Raw genomic sequence first — 21,873 nt, 5'->3', positions numbered from 1 at the left:
TTAGTGTATACTGAGTGAGAATAGATACTCTAATACTGTTCTAAAGAAACAACATACGAGTACTAGGTCATAAAGAAAGCAGTACATCTATTTTGTGGTATTAAAATTTATCAGTGGAGCAAAAGTATTTATAGGGAAAGATTTAAGGCTAAAGGATCTCACTGATTAGTGAATGTTTGGCATATTTTAATGCGAATGTATGAACTACTAATGCTTCATAATACAATCAATCTAAATTAACTCAAAAAATACAGTGAATAGAATTGTGTTTTATTGCTATTGTATTGTGTCAACAACTGTCAAGTACATTTTCATTGACAATTTGTCCTAATGCTTATGAGTTTTCTTTTCAGGAATCTGTCTTATCTGCTGTTGAAAATGTATTGACATCGCTGTATGGGCTACTGCCTGGTACAGTTTCTTCTGAAACTAATAAAACAGATGTTACCTCAGTGGACATGGTTGTTAATGAAACAGAACAAACAGATGTGCTTGTTAATAAAACGGAACCATTTGGAAACAGTGATCCACATGCACATACTTCATCCTTTTCATTCAGTAATGATGTGCAAAATGGTCAAGCAGGAAAAAACACAGATGTCTGCTTAAAGCATCAAAGATTTTCTAGTGATAATACTCATGGTCTCCTCAATAGAAAAGAAGTTTCTGGCACTGATGTGACTGTGAGTGATATATCTCAAGACAGTTCCATAAATAATTTATCATGTGAGGACAGCCAGAATGGATATAGTGTAACATTAACCCTAGATGGCAGTACTCACATGGACACTCAATCTAAAAACAGAAGTGAGCATCCTTTGAGAGCCAGTCACACTAATGAAGTGGAAAAAAATGAGGCAAATACAGTCCCTGAGTATGTATCTGAAATCTCTGCTGATAATTGGAGCAAGGGGAATGCACTTAAAAATGCTACAGGAGAGAACCTGGAACCTGTAAAGATTTTGATGCCTGAAGTAGGAGGGAAAACAAATCATAAGGCAAATGAAAATACTGATGAACAAGATCATGATCAGCAGAGTGCAAATCAAAATATTAAAAAAACGAATGTGGTTAATGATAAAGCAGGACAGATCATGGCCTATGATTTAATTAGTAATCAAATAATCCGGAAACCCATATCAGCAGTTGCCCTGTTCACCCAAGAATATCGTTCTAGATTATTAACTGATAATCCAAAGGCCAACATGGAGGACTTGATGCTGAAAATTGAAGGACTATGGGAGAAACTGAGCAAAGAGGAGAAAATGAAGTAAGTTTCCAGAGTTTGCACCTGACCTCTAAGCCATGTAGTTTCCATTCTGGGTGACTCATTGGGTGCAAAAAATGAAAAATTACATCCACATCATTTATAAAAAACAGGATGGAAAATAATTTTTGGCTTGCCAAGAACACCATCCTGGCTAAAGGTTGTATTGCTAATTATGATGTTTACTGTGTGCAGATATGTACTGCTTTCTGTATTACTAATTTTTCCACTCTGTTTTTCAATTTAAATATGTTGCTGTCTTTCGTAAAATGCATCAATTCTTGCAACTTATTAAAATTGTCTCTGTCTACAAGAAAATATAATGACCCTGTATAATTGCCATCTTACTTTGGTAGATTTTTGATTTATTCTTTAAACACTTGGCACATGTTGTGTGTTCTCTCTGTGCCATTATACACATCTCAGAGCAGTTACTATCACCAACCTTCTTTTGCCAAATACCAAGGCACATTTTGGGCAACTTTTTTCCAAGGGCCGGCCGATTCACTGTGCTAACTTATATCCCATTCAGCTGTTTTGTGGTCAGTGGGGTTGCACAGGTGTATAAGATCGCACAGAATGTCACTGCATTTTTTTTAACAATTACTCTCCATTACTTTCAATAAAATATAACTATCTTGTCATTCTCATGTATTTTTAGAGGCAAAATCCTGGCCTTATCTGTGCATTTGCTGGGGTGCCCCCACCCTCTTGAGCTGTCACAGTTCTGCTGGCTGGCTAAGTCCAGTTTTTAGGATAATCAGGCAGGAGGTGTACAGCACCTGAATTGCATGAAGCCCACTTTTACAGGACTTACCAAGAGGCTGTCATTCTGGGTGTGTTGTGGGAGAAGTTGGTTAGCAGCTGAGGATCCCCCACCATGTAGTTCCCCTATCCTTCTCTCCTCCATCTCCTATTTTTTTTTCATTGCTCTACACAAAAATAACTTTTCCCAGACTCTAGGCATTTGAACAGGTTGTTCTGTTTTTTAAAATACAATTAAAAAACAAAAAAACAAAAAAACAAAGCCCCTTAAGTCCAGAAGGTATCCCAATCCCCATAACTATGTATAAAAAACTGCATCAGATGATGAATTCTGAGAAGTATTTCATGCTACCCAAATCCCCACTGATTCAGAGATCTCAGCATTCCCCAGCAGCCAAACAAGTAGATTGCCTTAAGCACCAGCCACAGAGGTGCTCTGTGGCTTGTAGGGAAGAATTAAATTAACCATAATCCCTAAAACAGTCACTTGCTCATATTTTTCTTTAATCATCTGATTCTCTACCCACTGAAGTTAGTGGAAGTTTTGCCATTGACTTTAGTGGGAGAAGAACTAAGCTCTGAACTGCTGCTAGGAGCAAAAAGAATGAGAGAATTTTTCCCGTGTGGGATGTGATGGTCACTTATGAAGCTTGCCACTGAGAAGCTGCTTTTAAAAGCTAAAACACTGTTAGAAATATGGGATTTGCAATACTAATCCAAACTCTTCCATCATCTCTAACATCCTGATTCTGGTAGTAGCCAGAGTCTGAGACGCTGAGGAAAGAAAACAGTCCATAAGGCACCTAGTCAGTTATGGAGTGCATTGCCATATTCAGTGGGAGCAGGGGAAGAATAGTTCCTTCTTGGCCTCACAGGTAATCATTTTGTACTATGAAGCATGCAGCTCAATTACACTTATCAACTTGTGTAGTTGTAACTGTCACTTTTGGTCATAAAATTGTTGAACCTTATATCCAGTTTGCTCTTTTTTCACTATAAATGTCACCTCCAATGAAATTACAGATGAGTGACCAAATCCTGAATACTGGAATCTCCATATTACCTAAAATGAAGACCTATCTCTAGATATGTAATTCATATTGACACCAAATTTTTTTAACCTGATTTTACAATATTTTCACACATTTCAAGACCTTAAAAATGTTGCTTGCTTGCATTATATGGCCTTCCCTGCAAACTGAACCGTGTTGCATTGGGAAAGCTTGTGTGCACCAATAACCCTCTGATCTATGCCAATAGGAGTTTTAACTCCTGGCAGGTTACCCAAGCCAGACATGTTATGGGAACCCTAATTCTATTTTTTTCTTAATTTTTCTGCAATTAAAATCTCAGTTTTAATGTTCTACTAGCATTTATTTTTAAACAAAAATTGGATTGCTCTTGGATAGAAAGTGAATATGCACTATACATAGAATATCTGTTGAAGCTGATTTCCATATAATTTAATTAAATTAATAATACCTTTGAACAATATTCTGTTATAAACACCAGCGGTAACACTTGTCATCATCTGCCAGCAAAGCAACATTTAATATAATTCCATCCTAAAGATATATTAGAGAGGAATTCCCAGACTATAAGGAATATCCAGCTAGCATTTATTACAAAAACTAATTTTTCCCATTTGCAAAAAATTAACTTTTATCAAGTTGGATACAAAGATCAGCTCCCTAATGTTTTCTTTATTTTCATCAAAACTATTGTCTGGGGTTTTACAGATTTCCCTCTTTCAGATGGATATAACAGCTAAATCTTATGGTTCAGTGTGTAAGTATTGGCTAAGGCAAGAAACAATCCAAGAGACCAAAGATCTAAGAGAAGCTAACAAAGCAGAAAGATCTATAGTGGTCTTCTCAAAGATAGCAATCTTGAAGATTTGTTCAATGTTTAAAAAAAATGTCGTTCTCTACTAACTCGGTCTACCAGGTACAGTCTGGATAAATTAGCTCACCGATAGCAGGGGTTCTCAACCTTTTTCTTTCTGAGGCCCACCTAACATGCTATAAAAACTCCACAGACCACCTGTGCCACAACAACTGTTTTTCTCCATATAAAAGCCAGGGCTGACGTTAAGGGGTAGCAAGCAGGGCAGATGCCCAGGGCACCACAGGGGGCACCGCAAAGCTAAGTTGCTCAGGCCTCAGCCCCAGGTGTTGGCTCCAGCCTGGGCTGTAGTCCTGTACAACGGGGCTTTGGCTTTCTGCCCTAGGCCCTAGTGAGTTTAATGCTGGCCATGCTTGGCGGACTCCCCGAAACCTGCTTGTGGGCCCCCAGGGGGTCCCGGCCCCCTAGTTGAGAACCACTGACCTATAGTAACAAGGGGATTGTATATTTAAAAGGGTAGTCTAAGAAAATACAGATTGTCATCAACAGTCCATACGCTTTTACAAGCTGCCAATAAAAGTCAAGAAGAGGTATATTTTCTCAAAAGCAGCCCTAGAATGTGATACTTATCAAATACAGTAGAGTTTGAAATAATTGACTTGCATTATCTGGATGAACCGACTTGCCAAAGGATGTCCTCTTTATTTTATTTTGGGGTATTTGGGGCTCTTTCGGGTCAAATTTTGCCCTATTCAAATGATCCTACTTGCTTCCTCTCTATAACAGTCTCGTGGATTTCTCACTGCTTGCTAAATCTTTCCATCTGGGCTTAAGGTACAAGTGAGAAATAGTAAAATGTAGGGTAAGTCACATGGGAGGAAGCCTTATTTTTCCTCCTTGAGCAAAGCTCCTTTTGGAACTAGCCTGATATTTTCCTTAAACAATTCATTGCTTTTGAATTGAGAATTCCAGCATCATCTCTAATCAAACTTCCTAAGTCACCTCTAACTAGCCAGGAGGCAACTACCTGTATTTCTCCTGGCCCCTCTGGATCACACTTGCCTATGCAGAAAGATCTTTCTTGAAAAGGGAAATGGATAGCTTTCATTGTTAGTGACCCTGCTGTTTACTTTCTGAATGTCGACTGGACACTGTCAGATACTTACAAAGCCCCCAAACTCAACACTTGCAGGGCTGGAGTTTCTCCTGAATTAAACCTATAACAACAAGTGTTTCTTAAATGTGTGCGTTTTTAAAGTTTTAATATGTCATTGTAAACCCAATAGCCACATAATTAAATGTTCACCTTTGTAACAAACTGGCATTGAAAGCAGAAAGAGTATGGATCAGGTCAAAGTTGTAACCCAATAATCAGGATAAAGTTTTTCTGTTTCACCCATTAATTTTACAAGTAGCAGATGTTTTTTATCTTAACATTTACTCCATATTTTTCTTGGACATGATTTATTGCTCATCCCAAGATGACTGCTTTAGTAAACTAAATATTAGTACCATATGTGAATGTTAGCACATTATAATTAATTACAAATGGTGATCCTTCTGTTGACCTTATTTTCCACCTTACATGCAGATAATAGAATCTGACTGTTCCAGCAAGTATCATTGAATAAATTAACATAAGACCAGTTAAAATACTTATTTCCAATACTTATATAGGATAATACTGCTTCTTACTGGAAATCAGTTGTATTACTAGACAGAATCCAGGAGTTTGAATGGGGGTAGGAAAGGAGAATTGAGCAAATTGCTGCTAAGGTCTTCAAACATTAAGATTTGTATCTGGGAGGCAACCAGCCCTATAGATCTGTATTGTAAAGTTCCTGCCTTTATATAACCTAAAATAATGTTAAGGTTATTATCTTAGTCGTGTCCACAAAAAAGCGTATAGCAATTTTTAAGCGTCATAGAGCCTGACTGTGCAATACCCATCCCTGTTGTTCAGCACTAGCTCTTGCTTACTTCCATGAGGTCAATACGATTACTCGCTTAAATACTCACCAACAGCCAATGCAAGGGTTGCATAGCTAGTCGCATGATCTCAATCCCCTTTATACTTAAGCACTGATCTAAAAGAGGTCCTCACTTGAAGGGTCTGAGTGTTACCCAGTATGTACAGCCACAGAGGAACACAGGAATTGCTATAACAATGACTAGTAGCCAGTGTAGTTCTGTATCTTGTTTCTTACAGTGGTTAGAACTAGATGCATCGAGGAAAGGTATAAGAAATCCCAGAGTGGACAATTAAAGAATAGCCTGCTTATAGGAAAGTTTCTTCCTTAACCCCAGTCAGTTAGTGGTTGGTTTAAGCAAGATAATTTATATCCTGTATTATTTTTATCCTATCTAATGTAGCTGTGGATCATCTTATTATTCATATAAATGAATCATCGTTTTTTAAATCCTGCTATGCACTTGGACTCAATGATATGTTGTGACAGTGAATTCCACAGGATGGATAATATACACATTGGGTAACAAAAAGTCTACCATTTTTAAATTTTTGCTCTCATTTTCATTGAGTATCCCGTTGCTTTTATATTATAAAAGGGAGTAAATAGGAGATCCTCATTTACCTTCTCTGTACCAGTCATAATTTATGTCTTTGTTTAGTTTAGAATACCTGGCAATCTCAGTCTTTTCAAATTCTCCTCAAACTAAAGTCTTTCTAGAGATGGTCTGATCCATAGCATTATTTTATATTTGTATAGTTTAAATGTGTTTAAAGAATCTATACAATAAACTACATCAGTGTAATTTTATTTCTTTATAAAGTTATTCAGTTATTCAAACTGATCTTTGTAGACTAGGCTCTTACTGAAATCCTGCTTGAAGAAAGTCTTTTCCTGGGGCTCTTATAATTTAGCCCTGGGGCTGGGTAAGCAGTATTCCATAGCAGTTTGCTACCAAATGCCTGCGCTTCTCTGATAAGTTGATTGATATGGCTATTATCAATAGTCCCCAAAAATTATGAATGTAGGTATCAGTGTCAGTTTTTTATACCTATACAATCAAAGAATTGAAAACCATTTGAAGTCAAAATGCCAAGTGGCATTTACTCTGCAATACAAATTAAGTGCCTATAAGTTGAACATGTACTTCTGAAACAGTATTTCTGGTTATAAATTTAAGGTTAGATTGAGCCTTTAGTTGTAAAGCAGAAGTAACAGCTCAGCTCTTCTGGCTGTCACACTGGGGTAGAGGCAAGGCTCCATCCACTGTTCAGACACTTCTCACCCACTTGGTCAATGGGGTAGGGTACAGGGGTGCTGAGTACCTGGGTCAGGATGCAGAGAAAGCTAATGTGGCTATGAAAGGGAGTGGAAGTGCATGACTGTATGAGAATGGGTGTCACAATCTGGCCTTTAGTTTGTTACATTTGTGATTTCTCTCCCACACCCTGCCCCACTCTCCATTTAGGTATGAAGAAAAAGCCACAAAAGACCTGGAACGATACAACAGACAAACCAAGAAAGCTGTGGAGCAGAGAATACAGAGCTCAACAAAAGAGACAGAAAAAAGATACAAGTCCAAACTGAGGACTTCTCTCTCTGACCAGCAGAAACTTGACAAACTTTTTCAGGCTCAAATTGAAAAGAAACAGAGACATAACCAATCTATGAAAATTGTACAGGTGCCTTTTTCTATGAGTTCTTTCAAACGTAAACTTCAGAGGCTTGAGAAGACAAATTTTGATAAAAACGAGTCTTGCCTGATCTGTCACCTGAGTTTTCCTGATGCATGGATAATTGCTTCTGGAAAAAAAATCATGTTGCTAAATCCGTATAGAGTGGAAGAAGCCCTACTTTATAAAAAACTACTGGAGCAACACAAACTTCCTGTAGAGAAACTGGACAAGCCAATTGTATTAACTGACAGGTATAGTAGTGTGGAGCCAGGGTGTTGTCGTGGGTTTTTTTTGTTTTGTTTTGTTTGGGGGTTTTTTTGTTTGTTTGTTTTTTGTGGTTGATTTTGTTTTTTTAAGTATCACATAGGAATTATCTACTGTAAACACTGTGGAGGCCTTAGGCACAATTTTTTTTTTTAAGTGGTGGTCCCTCACTCAAGATGCACAAGAGCTCCATGGACCTGAGACCAGAAGACTTATTAGCAGTGTCCATAGGTCTGTGCCTGTGTCTCCTTGTGTTCCAAACCGAGGGCATAGAGGGTGGTGCGGATTTCCTGCCTCTTCAGTTGCTTTTTACCCTCCATGGTCCGCGGAACCCCTCCACTGTCCACATATTTACTAGCATTCCTGCTTAAATTTCAATTTTTTCTGTAAAAAGTTTTTACCTTTATCTAGTTAGTTAGTGGTAGTATTTAGTTAGCTAGTGTTAGTAGAGGTTTTGGGGGCATTCCTCCACCCCAATATTCCCACCATTTGGAGTACTTGGTATGTCTAAGATCCCTGGCTTCAAGAGCTATGTGGCCTGTCCCCAGCTCTTCCCAGTTAGTGACTTCCATGACACTTGTTTCTATTGCCTAGGGAGATCAACATCCCCTCCAGGTTGCAATATTTGGCATTCCTTTCCCCTCTGAACCTGGCAATCTTGAAAGTTCCAGCTCAGAAAATCCCTGTGGATTGCTCAATGAGGCCCCAGGCCAATCCTGAGTCATCAGACTCCCTGTTCATTGATTGTAGATGCTGAGAAGTGCCCCTCTGAGTACAGTACTCCCCTGTTCTGGATCATGAGAGGACAGAGCTAAGGACCTTAACAGGCACAGTAGGTGGGAGGAGATTAAGAGCATTCTCATAAAAAGGAGAAATCCCCTCCCTAGTCCTCATCTAAGAGGAGGACTTCTTCCTCTGCACCCTCCCAATCTGGTCAGACTCTGCATCCTGTTACAGTTGTGTCAGGATCTCAAGGGGAGCACAGGTCTGGCTCGTGGTATGGAGAGCCAAGAGTACTTTGAAACCGCTGACCCCTGAAGGGGTGGACCACCTCCAGTACCAGTAAGCAAAAAAAGAGAACGATGCTGCCCACACCAACAGCACCCTCCCTCATCAAAAAAAGGGATTTGGTGATGCCAGTATTCACCACCTGACCTTAATTAGCACCACTGGCTCTGTCATGAGGTAGATACAGACCACACAACTCAAAGAACTCCAGTTACTGTAAGGTAAGTAACATTTCTTTTTAAATCTACTGGGAAATGTTACTTTTACATTTACACCATGTTTTAAAATTAGAAAGAGACCTAGTCCTGCTCGTATTGAAGTTAGTAGGAATTTTGTCATTGATTTTAGGGTTGTGAAGTGAGGGCCAGATACTTCTTAAAATAAATTATTTTATTCATCACCCAGAGCTTTGCTAAATACTCCCTATTTCCACAGCTCCTCACCAACTTCTATTGGTTGTGGAGCAGGCAAGGTCTAATGTTAATTTCTAACCATCTAGATTTTGGGGTTCTTTTAGAAAAAACATATAGAATGTAAGAGAATTAGTATCCTTATCAGCATACCTTAACAGTTTCTACGCATTATAATATTTCTATTTTTATTTAATTGGATCATTCTTGCCAGCTACCAGAGGGGTAGCCGTGTTAGTCTGAATCTGTAAAAAGCAACAGAGGGTCCTGTGGCACCTTTGAGACTAACAGAAGTATTGGGAGCATAAGCTTTCGTGGGTAAGAACCTCACTTCTTCAGATGCAAGTGAATCGAAAGCATATGCTCCCAATACTTCTGTTAGTCTTAAAGGTGCCACAGGACCCTCTGTTGCTTCTTACCAGCTAGTTTTTATAACAGCTTTATTATCTAGCAATTTTAATTTTAAATCATGATGCTTTTTTCTTGGAATAATAGGAATATGCTTTTGATTTAGGTAATTTATTGTTAGCATATCAGTTACAAAAAATAAAACACAGGTCTTTGGGATATAAAAAGAAAATTGTCACACTCAAGTCTGTCTTTTTCAAGCTGATTTGACCTGGAGTTTTTATGGTACTTCTGTTTTCCAAAAAGTCTAATGTTGCCCTTTTACAAATAAAAATCCATTTATCCCTGGATTTTTTCATATGTACATATAATTTTAAAAATAGCTAATAGATTATACTACTTGGTTAACAGCTTGTAATCCTGGAATTGTCATGCTGGTAGTAAATATATTACTGTTCACTCAGTCTCTCTGTTTATTATAGTTTCTTTGTTATTTTAAGCCTTGTGAAATTATTGTTTGCTTGTTTGTTTTTCAGTTTGTTCAGCGGATCTCATTATATGGATTCTCTCTACAATATGACAAAGGATTGCCAAAAATTAAATGGATCAATTTACTTGTCGGATCCAAGGCTTATAGCAAATGGTTTTAAGATAAAAATGATACCAGGTATGATGTAGTTTTGTATTTATTTTGAATCTACTGAAACTTTTTTATTTCACAGTTGAAATGACTGCATATATGATATATTATAAATCTATATTTCCTCACCAATCAAGCCATCTGTACCCTCAGTTCCTCAGCATTCAAAGATATTCCTATCTGGCTAAGAGTATCATCTCTGTCACTCAGCGCATGGGGAAATGGAAAATGATGGCTGGCTAGTGTGGAGGTAGAGCAGAGCTTCAAACAAACATTTTGTCAGGGATAAAACCCAGGTCTCCTAATTCTCAGTCCTGTGCTCTGACCACTGGCCCAAGCTGCAAATGAATGTTGATAAATCTACCACTTGTGATGTAGGAAGCACTCATTATATATTTTGCAGATGACTTTGTTACACCCATGCTCTGCCTTGATGATGTTGACCCACATCATAACACATCAGATTTATTTTCTTAAAAGCCTTTCCTGTATTAAAGCCATTGTCACAGACTGGAATCATAATTCATGGATATCCCTGTGCATTGCAGCTGAATAAGGACAGAGTTGTTTTTGTTTTCTTTGAAATGTGAAGCTTTCCTTATTGGCACACTTGCTAAACTAACCAGGCCTTTGAAAGGCAGGAACGGTTCCTCTTTTGTTCTCTGTAGGCCTGATCTATATCCCACTGGCATCAATAAAAAAACTTCAGTTGACTTCAATGGGAGCTGGATCAGATGTTGTGAAAGAGCCTTTTGCAAGCAGTTTTTTGCCACAGGAAACAATAGAAAACCTTTAAATTTTTGCATAAGAAAAAAATGAAATATCTGTGGTGGGCTTTGTATATCCTCAACATCTCAGCAGCTCAAGGAAGGCCCCAGAATCCATGCCCTTTTCCTGCCTCGCTGTTCTTTGATCTTCTGGAATGGAAGTCAATGTTTTGGTGGGACTTCCTTAAACCAGGCAGCCTTTCCTAGTGCTTACCATGCCCACCTCCAACATATATAGAGTTAAGTAGCTCTTTGCTTGCTCCTGCAGCCAGTAGCTCAGATGCCTCCTGCTTTGCTGTGCAATGGATTGGGGACAATCTGGAGGTCCAGCAAGGCAGTTTTAAGATTTGAACACTGATCTGCGTTTGCTTCAGGATCATCATCATACTTTTTGCTAGCACTCAGTTTGGAGTCAATAGCAGGGCTGTTTTAGAACCCCCATCAGTCTGCTTTCCAATAGAATCTATATCATACCAAACCTGTCTCGTTTATTACCTTAATAGCCCAGAAGTAGAGAGTTGGTATACTTTTACACTGGATGATTTATAGCCATCCCGCCATCAGTGGAAATCCAAAGACAGGCTTCTCCAAGGCAAATCAATAGCAGACATTTCCCATATCATAGAGCCCAAGGAGGCTACAACCTATCCTGGAAAATGATCCCTCACTCTCACAGACCTTGGGAGGCAGGCCAGTCCTCGCTTACAGACAACCCCCCAACCTGAAGCAAATACTCACCAGCAACTACACACCACACCACAGAAACACCAACCCAGAAACCTATCCCTGTAGCAAACCTCGTTGCCTACTCTGTCCCCATATCTACTCTGGCAACAGCATCAGAGGACCCAACCACATCAGCCACACCATCAAGGGCTCATTCACCTGCACATCCACTAATGTTATATATGCCATCATGTGCCAGCAATGCCCCTCTGCCATGTACATTGGCCAAACCGGACAGTCCCTCCGCAAAAGAATAAATGGACACAAATCGGACATCAGGAATGGTAACATACATAAGCCAGTAAGTGAACACTTCAATCTCCCTGGTCATTCTATTACAGATTTAAAAGTCACTATCATTGAACAAAAAAACTTCAGAAACAGACTTCAAAGAGAAACAGCAGAACTAAAATTCATTTGCAAATTCAACACCATTAATCTGGGCTTGAATAGGGACTGGGAGTGGCTGGCTCATTACAGAAGCAGCTTTTCCTCTCCTGGAATTGACACCTCCTCATCTATTATTGGGAGTGGACTACATCCACCCTGATTGAATTGGCCCTGTCAATACTGGTTCTCCACTTGCGAAGTAACTCCCTGCTCTCCATGTGTCAGTATATAATGCCTGCATCTGTAACTTTCACTCTATGCATCCAAAGAAGTGAGGTTTTTACTCACGAAAGCTTATGCCCAAATAAATCTGTTAGTCTTTAAGGTGCCACCAGACTCCTTGTTGTCTTTGTAGATACAGACTAACACGGCTACCCCCGATACAAGGAGGCTAGTTTCTTAGGGTGCGATGCCTAGATGGCAATTCACTTGATCCAGGACAGAGATTCACTATAGGAGCTGTTGGAAATGCTGTAGCTTCATGTGTTACCACATCACGCCTATGTAGAGTGATGACAGATGTAGTGTAACATATGGAAACCTTCAAGAATAGGTCCAAAAAAGATGCTGGAGCAAGTCATTAGTGAAAGGCCAATTACTGGTATGTTCTGTCCCTCCAGGAGAACACTATTCTTCCTTTTGGGCCACATATACCTGAACAGAGAATGCTGGCAAACTGGTTAAATCAATAGGCAATACGTCAATAACAACAAGTACATGGAATTTTATCCAGAACATTCTTTAGCAGATCCCAACCCAATGGCTTCTTCCTGCAAAAGGGGCCAGTTCCTCATTTGCTCCTTTTTTGTAGTTGTTTGTGCTTGCCTCCCAGATACAGAATGCTTATTAGCGGTTCCTTCAAGTTTGCCAGGGTCCATTTCCATTGCAAGCACTCATTAAAGCACTCATTTTCAGATATGCATGCAAGCTTGGTGTCAGCTTAATTACTGACCCTCTCTAGCTCACCTTTCTCATGACTCACTTCAACTGCAAGGTAGTGAGTTGGGATTATTTTATTTATAGATATAGATATTTTTTATTCTCTAGATAAAATTATCTGCAGACCAACCCTAGACTAGTCCATTTTGGAATACTGAGAACTCTAAACAATCAATTTGTTTCCCCTGAAACTTCCCATTATAAGACCCTGTTTTCAATTGCTTATAACTTTGCCAAACTTTAACCATCCAACTCTTAATCAGAAAAAATGTGAATGATAATTGGGAATCATTTAAGAATACTTTACTAGATGCCCAGAAAGCCACAATCGAGGAAGAAGGCCCAACTGGTTAAAAAAACAGCATGGTTTACAGGGAAAGTGAAGGCAGCTGTAAAATAATAATAATAATAAAAAACAACAAATAGAAGAAAGGGGAAGTTGATGGTAATGAATAGAAATCAAAAGTTAGTAATTGTAGATAATTGACAAGGGAACGTGAGTGCCCATTGTGACGCTGGGGACAAAATAGGTAATGCAATCCTTGGATGCAGAAACGGGAATATCAGGCAGGAATAGAGGTTATTTTATCTCTATATTTGGCACTGGTGCAATTCCTGTTGGACTATGTCCAGTTCTGGTGCCCACAATTCAAGAAGGATGTTGTTAAATTGGAGAGGGTTCAGAGATGAGCTGTGAGAATGACTAAAAGATTAGAAAACCTGCCATATAGTGGTAGACTCAAGGAGCTCAATCTGTTTATCTTAACAAAGAGGTGATTAATGGGCGACTTGATTACGGTTTGTAAGTATCTACATTGGGAACAAATATTTAATAACGGGCTCTTAATCTAGTAGAGAAAGGTATAACACTATCCAATGGATGGAAGTTGAAGGTAGACAAGTTCAGACTGGAAATAAGGCATACATTTTTAATTATAAGAATAATTAACCATTGGACCAATTTACTAAGGATTGTGGGGGATTCTCCATCAGTGACTATTTTAAAATCAAGATTGGATATTTTTCTAAAAAGATATGCTCTCAGAATTATTTTGGGGTAGTCCTATGGCCTACATTCCTTTCTGGCTTTAGAATATATGCAAGCTGAAATTTTCCATGCCAGATGTCTGCCTCAAGCTGAATTGTTTTGGAAAATGGTCAGTTAAAATGGTTTGGTTGGTTCCAAGAATCAAGCGAGGGGAAAATTCATTTTTATTTTTTTTCCTACAGACAACAGCCTCCTTCACTACACAGCCCTTATTCATCCCCAGAGAAGTTCCAATCTGTGCACTGAATGAGGCAGGGGTCCTGTGGAAAAAATAGGATGTGCTCATGTAATTAAAGACTGTGTCAAAATGCATAAACAGAAGGAAGCCAAATTAAGGTAGCACAGGCAGCCTTAGCTTGTGAGGGCTTGACTTTGCAGCCATAATGTCCTTTTTAATGTAAGTTGAATGTGTTATTTTATATATTTGGTTGGTTTAGCATGAGATTGTCCTTCTATTTCTTTATTTTAGCACAGGTTGCCATATCAATAACAACATTTGCACAATAGCTGGTAGTCCATCTTTTCTTCAGTCCGAGCCTCAGATAGCAGTGATTGTTCTCTCAGCTTTGAAAGTGTTTGCCTAAGAAAGGTGTGGCTTATTCAGCAAATATGATTGGAGTATATTCAGTTATTAGATCAGAAAGCTCTATATTATAAATTGGATATTGGAAGATTGCTGAAACCAATTACACACTAAGTCAGAATATTGCAGGGACAAAAATATAGTTCATTTCCTACATGCAAAATTAAGTCAATATATCTCTCATTCCTCCCCCCCACCCCACGTCAATAGCTATCCAGTCACATCAGGAAGGTGTACACATACCTTGTAGAAAAAAATATTTCCCACCCCTCCATTCATTCTGTTTGCAAGCTAGCTGTCTCATAAGCCTTACGAGCCAGAGTTTACACTGTGACATCTGTGATGCAGCTTCCTAGCTCTCAAAGGTACCATTCAGGCAGTTTTAGTTACATGTCTAGCCAGACTCTGTGGCAAGGGACTGGGTATCTCTCACCTAGTAGCAAAGATGATATGCTTGCATAGGAGGGTGGTATTGTGTTATGAAATGGGGGGTGTCAGGACCAACAAGGGCGAAGATGTTAATTAAACTTTTGTTTATTGTTACAACAGTAATGAGTGGTTGGGAGTTTTATGTTACTTTATCATTGGCTTACTCTTATTGTAATGACTACCATTCACAGTCTTTGTAACCTTTCATCAAGGGTGCAGAAAGGAAAAACAGCTGTAGCATTTGAAATGTAAAGCATTAAATAAGGCTTTCAGTTTAACAATATTCCATAGCTCCTTCTCCCTTTTGCCTGTATAAAGTATTTTATAGAGAACCCCCCCCTTTGATGGATTGTGTCCTCCAAGGTTTTTGCCGCCCCAAGCAGCCCCCCTCCCTACCCCACAAAAAAAAAAAAAAGCCGCGATCGCGATCTGCGGCACTTCGGCGGGAGGTCCTTCGCTCCAAGCGGGAGTGAGGGACCCACTGCCGAATTGCCGCCGAAGAGCCGGACTTGCCGTCCCAAGCACCTGCTTGGTAAGCTGGTGCCTGGAGCCGGCCCTGGTGTCCTTTTTTGGGGGAAAGAGAAAGTTAGTTGAAGTGGGCTGGAGCTGCTGTTGTTGAAGTCTGATCCTGTTTACAGTAAGACTAAACAAATACACACAAAAGGGGAGAGGAAAGAATAGCAAAGATAGAAAATGCAGCTTCCGTCTTTTGTGCCGAGTCTCACTTCCAGCTTCTCTGCTGGAGAAACACGAGCACAGTGTACATGGTTTTGTCAGCCACTATAAGAGCTGGCAAACTTGTACCACTGTCAGGCTGTTTTAAGGCATTGCTTTTAGCTGCCTCTCTGATCAGACACATAACAGTGTTGCAAAAGATGGAATTGTCTTGGCTGTCTAAGCCAGACTCTTTTGAGACAGAAGACAAAAGGAGCTAGGGAAGAGAAAATATAAGATGGGGAAGGAATATAACACAAGGGAGGGAGGGAGAGCAGAAACCCAAGTCTCACGTTCAAAGTGATGGGCAGGATTTAGCCGAAGCCAGTGAAAGTGGGAATGTCATTGGTTCTCTCTCTGTCTGGCTCAGTCTGGGCATGACATCTTTCAGGATCAGTATGATGAAGTCCAAGGATGTCATGATGGATCCTGGGGTCTCAGGAGACTGTGGAGGTGCCAGCAATGATAGTTAAGCTTGCTCCTTTCAGCATGCACAACCTCTCACTACCATTTAGTGATCACCAGATAATGTGCAAAAAAGGGATGGCAACCTCATTCGATTAAATATTAACACATTTCTGTGATTTCAGCTGTAAACATTTCCTCCCATGTATAGACTCTTTCAATTTGTTGTTATATTAACTTGTGACTTTATCAGGAGCCTTAAAGACCTCTCTTCACTGTTCTTTTAACTTAAGCTGTGTCACTGTGGTGCTTCAGTGTAGACACTATAGCGATGGGAGGGGGTCTCCCCTCATTATATTTAATCTACCTCCCCAATAGGCAGTAGCTAGGTGTAACCGGGCATAGTAGGGCCCCCCTTGGTCCTGGCTCAACAATCATTGGTGTAGTTTATTTACAGCATGCAATCCCACCACCTTCTCACCATCTACAGCTTGGGGGTTTGAGCCTTAAGGACTTCTCAATCTCTGCAGCCAGGAGGAAAGCGCTACCGCTCTCCTTCCATTCTCTGGCTTCCCCCCCTTTCTGCCTGCCCCCACTTTGGCTTCCTGCCCCTGAGGCTTTTATGCAGCCCCAGGCTGATTAGACTGGCAGCTGTTTCCCCTTTGCCAATCAGGCACAGGTTTCTCTAGGTAGCTCCAATCTAACTCCCTTAATTGGAGCTGGCATGACAGAGGGCTGGCTCAGGAGTTCCAGCCCAGCACCCCATCACACAGGGTTAACTGAAAAATTCTTCAGTCAACCTGTCTCTGGCTACACTGGAGGTTAGGTTGGCATAGCTAAGTGTCTCCAGGGTATGGATTTTTCACACCGCTGAGAGACATAGCTATGTCAATGTAAGTTTTCAGTGTAGATCAGGCCTTATTCTAGTTTGTACCAGTCTAATGTTATGTCTGCACTTGGAGCTGGAAGTTGTCATTTCTAGCTTGAGGAGACATACTCTATCTCTAATTGAACTAGTGTGCTAAAAAAGTGTAGCTGCTGTGGTGGGAGGGGCTAGCCATGCTGAGTACATAGCTGTCCAGGATGCTGTGTATGTACTCGGGGCAGCTAGCCCCTCCTGCCGCTTGCGCCTTCCCAACTATACTGTGGTTTTAGCACGTTAGCTCGATCAGAGAATGTTGCCTTGAGTTGCACATTATGCCTTCAGCTCAAAGTATAGACATACCCTATGTCTCCATCTTCTGCTGACTTTCAGAAACAAGTCCAACTCAGCCTGTTACATAAAATTATGTTACATGGGACAACTTAGAGTAAAACAATGAATTGGATTGGTTTTCATTATGAATGCTCTTCCCGTTTCCCCATTCAATGCCTGTTTCTCAAACTCAGTGGGCACAGGGGAATGGATTGAGATTGTCATGAACGCTCTTCCTTTGTGAGTCTGAGATAGATACTAGCAAGAGTAAGGTTTGTGCCATTTTTAGGGGATTTGTTGAGTGCAAAATGAGGTGAGCAGAGGTTGAGCCCTAAAGAAAAGAGAAGCTTATGTTGGGATGGAAGGAGGGTGCTTGGGTGGGATTAATTTGATAGTAGGGAGGATGTCTAGATTTGTTTAAAGGCTTGGATTCCCATGGTGTAGGGAGTTGAGTTTTTTTGCTGGGGGCTAGTTGGTTACATTAATAAGATTGTCTTTGCCCTGGAGGTCCCTATTCAGGTGTCCAGTTGCAGTGGTGGCACCCCCTTGATGGATGTGGAGGGCCCTGTGGAAAGATTAACTTGTGAGGACTTGGGTTCTTCAATCTCTGTGGTAGTGGAATTCAATGGAAAGACTGCTTTTGATTTCCACGGGTATTGGATCTGTCCCAAAGAATTGAGTTTGAGTTGGACGGATGTTTAAACCATTTGCATAGCAACTAGCATCAACACACTGTTCATAAAAACAAATTGTAGATGCTGAAATCATTACATATTCAACTTTAATTTAATTTGTTTTAATAAAAGCTATGGGATTAAAATGCCTGCCCAAAGAGGAAATACTGTAAAGTGGTGTAAGCATTTAAACAGTTCTAACCAGGATTTGAACTCAAGTAAACTGTGGCACATGTGGTGTGAAAAGGCACTCGTGACACATGATTAATATGAAACCCAGGAGGAGGTCATGCTATTCATTCCAAGGAAGGCAAAATTAATTGTCTTAACTGTATTGAATTCTAATGACTAGTTTACTAAGCGTTTTTACATCAGTTTTATTTTCATTGGGCTTATTCTGGGATATAAATCAAAACAGCATGTAATGTAAATGTTATTTATTGATATCAGGAATACTAATTATTTTCTTTTCTTATTTCCAGGATATTCAGCTGCAGAAAACCAGCTGGAAATAGAAGGAATGGCTAATTGTCTGCCATTCTATGGTGTATCAGATTTAAAAGAAATTCTGAATGCCGTGATAAACAAAAATGCAAAGGAAGTATATGAGTGTAGACCTCTCAAAGTGATAAACTACTTGGAGGTAAGAAATAGCAGGTTTGCTTCCAGGTATTGGTCATCTTATTTTTAAATAAACTGCTGAAGCCATTTTAAAGTCTCTCTAGCTTTTGGCATTAATTAAGTGCAGTTCTATTCTGATGAGAGACTCCTGATAATGAACAAGAAACAATAAAATCCAACAGACGGTCTCTCAGTTGAATTGGCTGTGCGTTGCTAAAAGGAGTAAGAACACGTTGGTCACCTCAGTCATCAGATATGGCTCTGAATATGCTCAGGAAGCATATTTCAGTAAGAAGGTACTCTTTTTTATGTTGGCAGTTTTCAAAGAAGAAATGCAGTTTGAATAAATTAACTGTGACCTGATAAGACATTATATAGAAAATACTATAAAGAGGCTGTTCTCCAGGTTACAGCACAGTCATCATAAAATTGTTTACAGTTTCCAGAAAGTGGTTGGTTCCTTTTTATGTATCACAGCCAAAATGTCTTAACTCCTGTCAAGCTGTCTGGAGTGGCTCAAACGTGGGTGCCAACCTCAGGGCAGATTGTTACAAACCAGGGCACAAACCCCAAACTGGTTGTGTGTTCTATAATTAGACTTTGCCAACCAAGTATCAAGTGTGGACTCCTGAAGCACTATAGCAGCCTTAATATGGAGTCACAGACAGTCCCCGTGGGCACCCAGACAATAGACAGATAGTGCCTTACACCAAAAATCACAACATTATTCAGGTTACTCCCAGTCCCAAATGACCAGTTACATAGCCCAGGTCAATTGTACCTTAGATCTCTCACCAAAGACAACGCTTGCAGCCAATCTTGTAATAAACTAACTATTGGTTTATTAACTAGAAAAAAGAAATTAGAGCTATTTACAAGGTTAAAGCAGGTGAACATACACACACAAATGAGTTACAGTCTTAGGTTTCAAAAAGTAATAGAAGCTGCTGTAATGCGCAAGCTCTATATGTCCTTTAGGATTAACCCAAGCTAAGCAGCTTGGGGATTCCTTGCTTATACTTAGAAATATTGCCCTCTCCAAATGCCAAACAGCATAGTGATACAGATTCTTCTGGTAAGGGATTTTTATTCCCTTTCCCCCCCCCCCCCCCAAAGTTCTAACTATGATGGAAGGGAGGATTGTGTATGTGTGTGTGTGGGGGGGGGGGGAGCAATTAACAAAGTCTTTTGTGTGCTGATGTTCCACAATGGTTTGTCTGGTGTCTATGGGCCTTCTTTTGTTGGGCAGGAGATGACACTACTTATGGTAAACTAGTTTTTCACACTTGGTAATGCTTCTTTCCTGAATGTTGGGGTTTCCAATTTCATAGCATACACTTTTATAGTTACAAAGCAAACACTTAAATATTACCTTATAACACAAGATACAGATATTATAATGAAATTAATGTATGCAGCAACTCACAAGAATTTCATAAAGTCCAACAATAAACACTTCTCTATAAATCTAACACCTATTTTAACAATAGTAACACACAGGTGAGCCAGACCGATTTCCAGCTCTACATTTATCATTGTTCAGTGAGGCCTAGTGGCCTTGGCATGAGCTGGCACCGGGTCTGCCAGTGTCAAATACGACACCATAACTAATCTGGTAATTATGAAATGATTTAAGGGATCAGTGTAGGGAAAGTAGACCTACATCTAAAGTTCACATAAATCATAGTGAGAGGCACACAGTTTTCAAACAATCTGAAAGTGCACAGCTTTCATACAAAAAATAAATAAAATTTCTACAATTCATGCAAAGAGAAAGTTGAGAGAGTAGAGATATAATAGAGGTAGATAAAATAATAATTAGTAAAAAGAATTTGGTAAAGAACTTTTCCTTTATTGCTAGCCACAAAATCGAATTATGCCAGTTTTAGTTGCATAAATTCAGGGATAATAGTCTTATCTTTTAAAAGTTAATCTGATACAAGGTAGCACTATAAAATTTATGTGGGGTTTTCCTCTCCACAGGGAGAAGCAGTGCGTATGTCTCGGCAGCTACCCTTGTATATGTCAAAAGAGGATGTAGAAGACACAATTTACAGGATGAAGCAACAGCTTGGAAATGAAAATAAAGGCTGTGTTCATGGTCGTCCATTTTTTCAACACTTAACAGATATTCCAGAATTTAAGTAACAAGCACAAATCCAAGGAAGTTATTCAGTAAAGTAGGACATTTTGTTTGGGTTTGTATTTCTTCTCCTTAATTATGACCTGTACTCTGTATTGTCAGCCTGTTTTCTACAAAGTTTTTATACAGCAACTTTTCACTGTCTTAAGTTCAATGTCTTTTGTTTTTTAAAGTTCAGCTGCTATTTGTAAACTGAAAATAAACTGTGAATAATGTACAGAAATTTATTTGCTACAACTCATTGCTATTTTTTTCCCATTAAGAATTTAGTTAATAAATGTTTGCAACTATCATGGTGTTTTTTCAGTGCATGTTACATAATTTTGCATGTAAAACGTGTGCCTAACAACCTGTAGACCCCTTTAGTCTTTCTTACTTAGTGGTATACCTCTTACCGAGGGTTAACTTACACTGCTTTCTACATTCCTCTGAATTTGATCTAAGTAATAGACACTCTGATTATCTTTCCCTGGTCTGAAGAAGAGTTCTGTGAAGCTCGAAAGCTTGTATCTTTTACCAATAGAACCTGGTCTAATAAAAGATATTACCTTGTCTACCTTGAGTCTTTAAACAATAAAGGAATATAAAAGAAACATAATGGGCCAGATTCAGACCTGATCTCCACTGACTTCAGTGGAGTTGCATGAATTTGTCTGATTAAGATGAGAGAGAAAAATTTACTGTAAATTTCTCTTAACTTATTTATCATTATACATGATTCCCACCAACGGTCAGATTTTCAAACAGAGGCTGAAACTAAAGTATACATAAGTATACTTTTGCATTATGACTCCACAATGCAAACGCACCTATACTTGCAAATTTGACTCCAACTTTTCTTTTTCAAATTTCTCTGTGCTGTTCGGGATCTAAGTTGCACTGTATTTGAAGTGTGGGCCATCATTTTTCCTTTGAGTAGTAAACCATACTCCTTCAGCATCTTATGCTGACAGTTCATGCCATATGTGTACAGATTTCAACCTAAACATATAACATTGGACTTCAGTATGTGCAAATGACAACCACCAAAGGAGTAAATGCCTCAC

General features: G+C 39.4%; 1 protein-coding gene across 1 annotated transcript in view; it reads left to right on the top strand.

Moving 5' to 3' along the window:
• Positions 1-21,379, top strand: part of PMS1 (PMS1 homolog 1, mismatch repair system component) — a 90,043-nt gene extending 68,664 nt beyond the window's left edge. The window contains exons 9-13 of the mRNA XM_054044402.1: positions 354-1,270; positions 7,316-7,774; positions 10,090-10,220; positions 18,546-18,706; positions 20,668-21,379. Coding sequence (XP_053900377.1) covers positions 354-1,270; positions 7,316-7,774; positions 10,090-10,220; positions 18,546-18,706; positions 20,668-20,832 — 1,833 coding nt within the window. The 3' untranslated portion in view covers positions 20,833-21,379. The remainder of the gene's footprint in view (positions 1-353; positions 1,271-7,315; positions 7,775-10,089; positions 10,221-18,545; positions 18,707-20,667) is intronic.
• The last annotated feature ends 494 nt before the right edge of the window (positions 21,380-21,873 follow it).

The sequence above is a fragment of the Malaclemys terrapin genome, chromosome 11, assembly GCF_027887155.1.
Source record: "Malaclemys terrapin pileata isolate rMalTer1 chromosome 11, rMalTer1.hap1, whole genome shotgun sequence".
Lineage (NCBI taxonomy): Eukaryota > Metazoa > Chordata > Testudines > Emydidae > Malaclemys > Malaclemys terrapin.
Note: the sequence above shows the minus strand (reverse complement) of the source record. Positions and strands in the feature narration are given on the sequence as shown.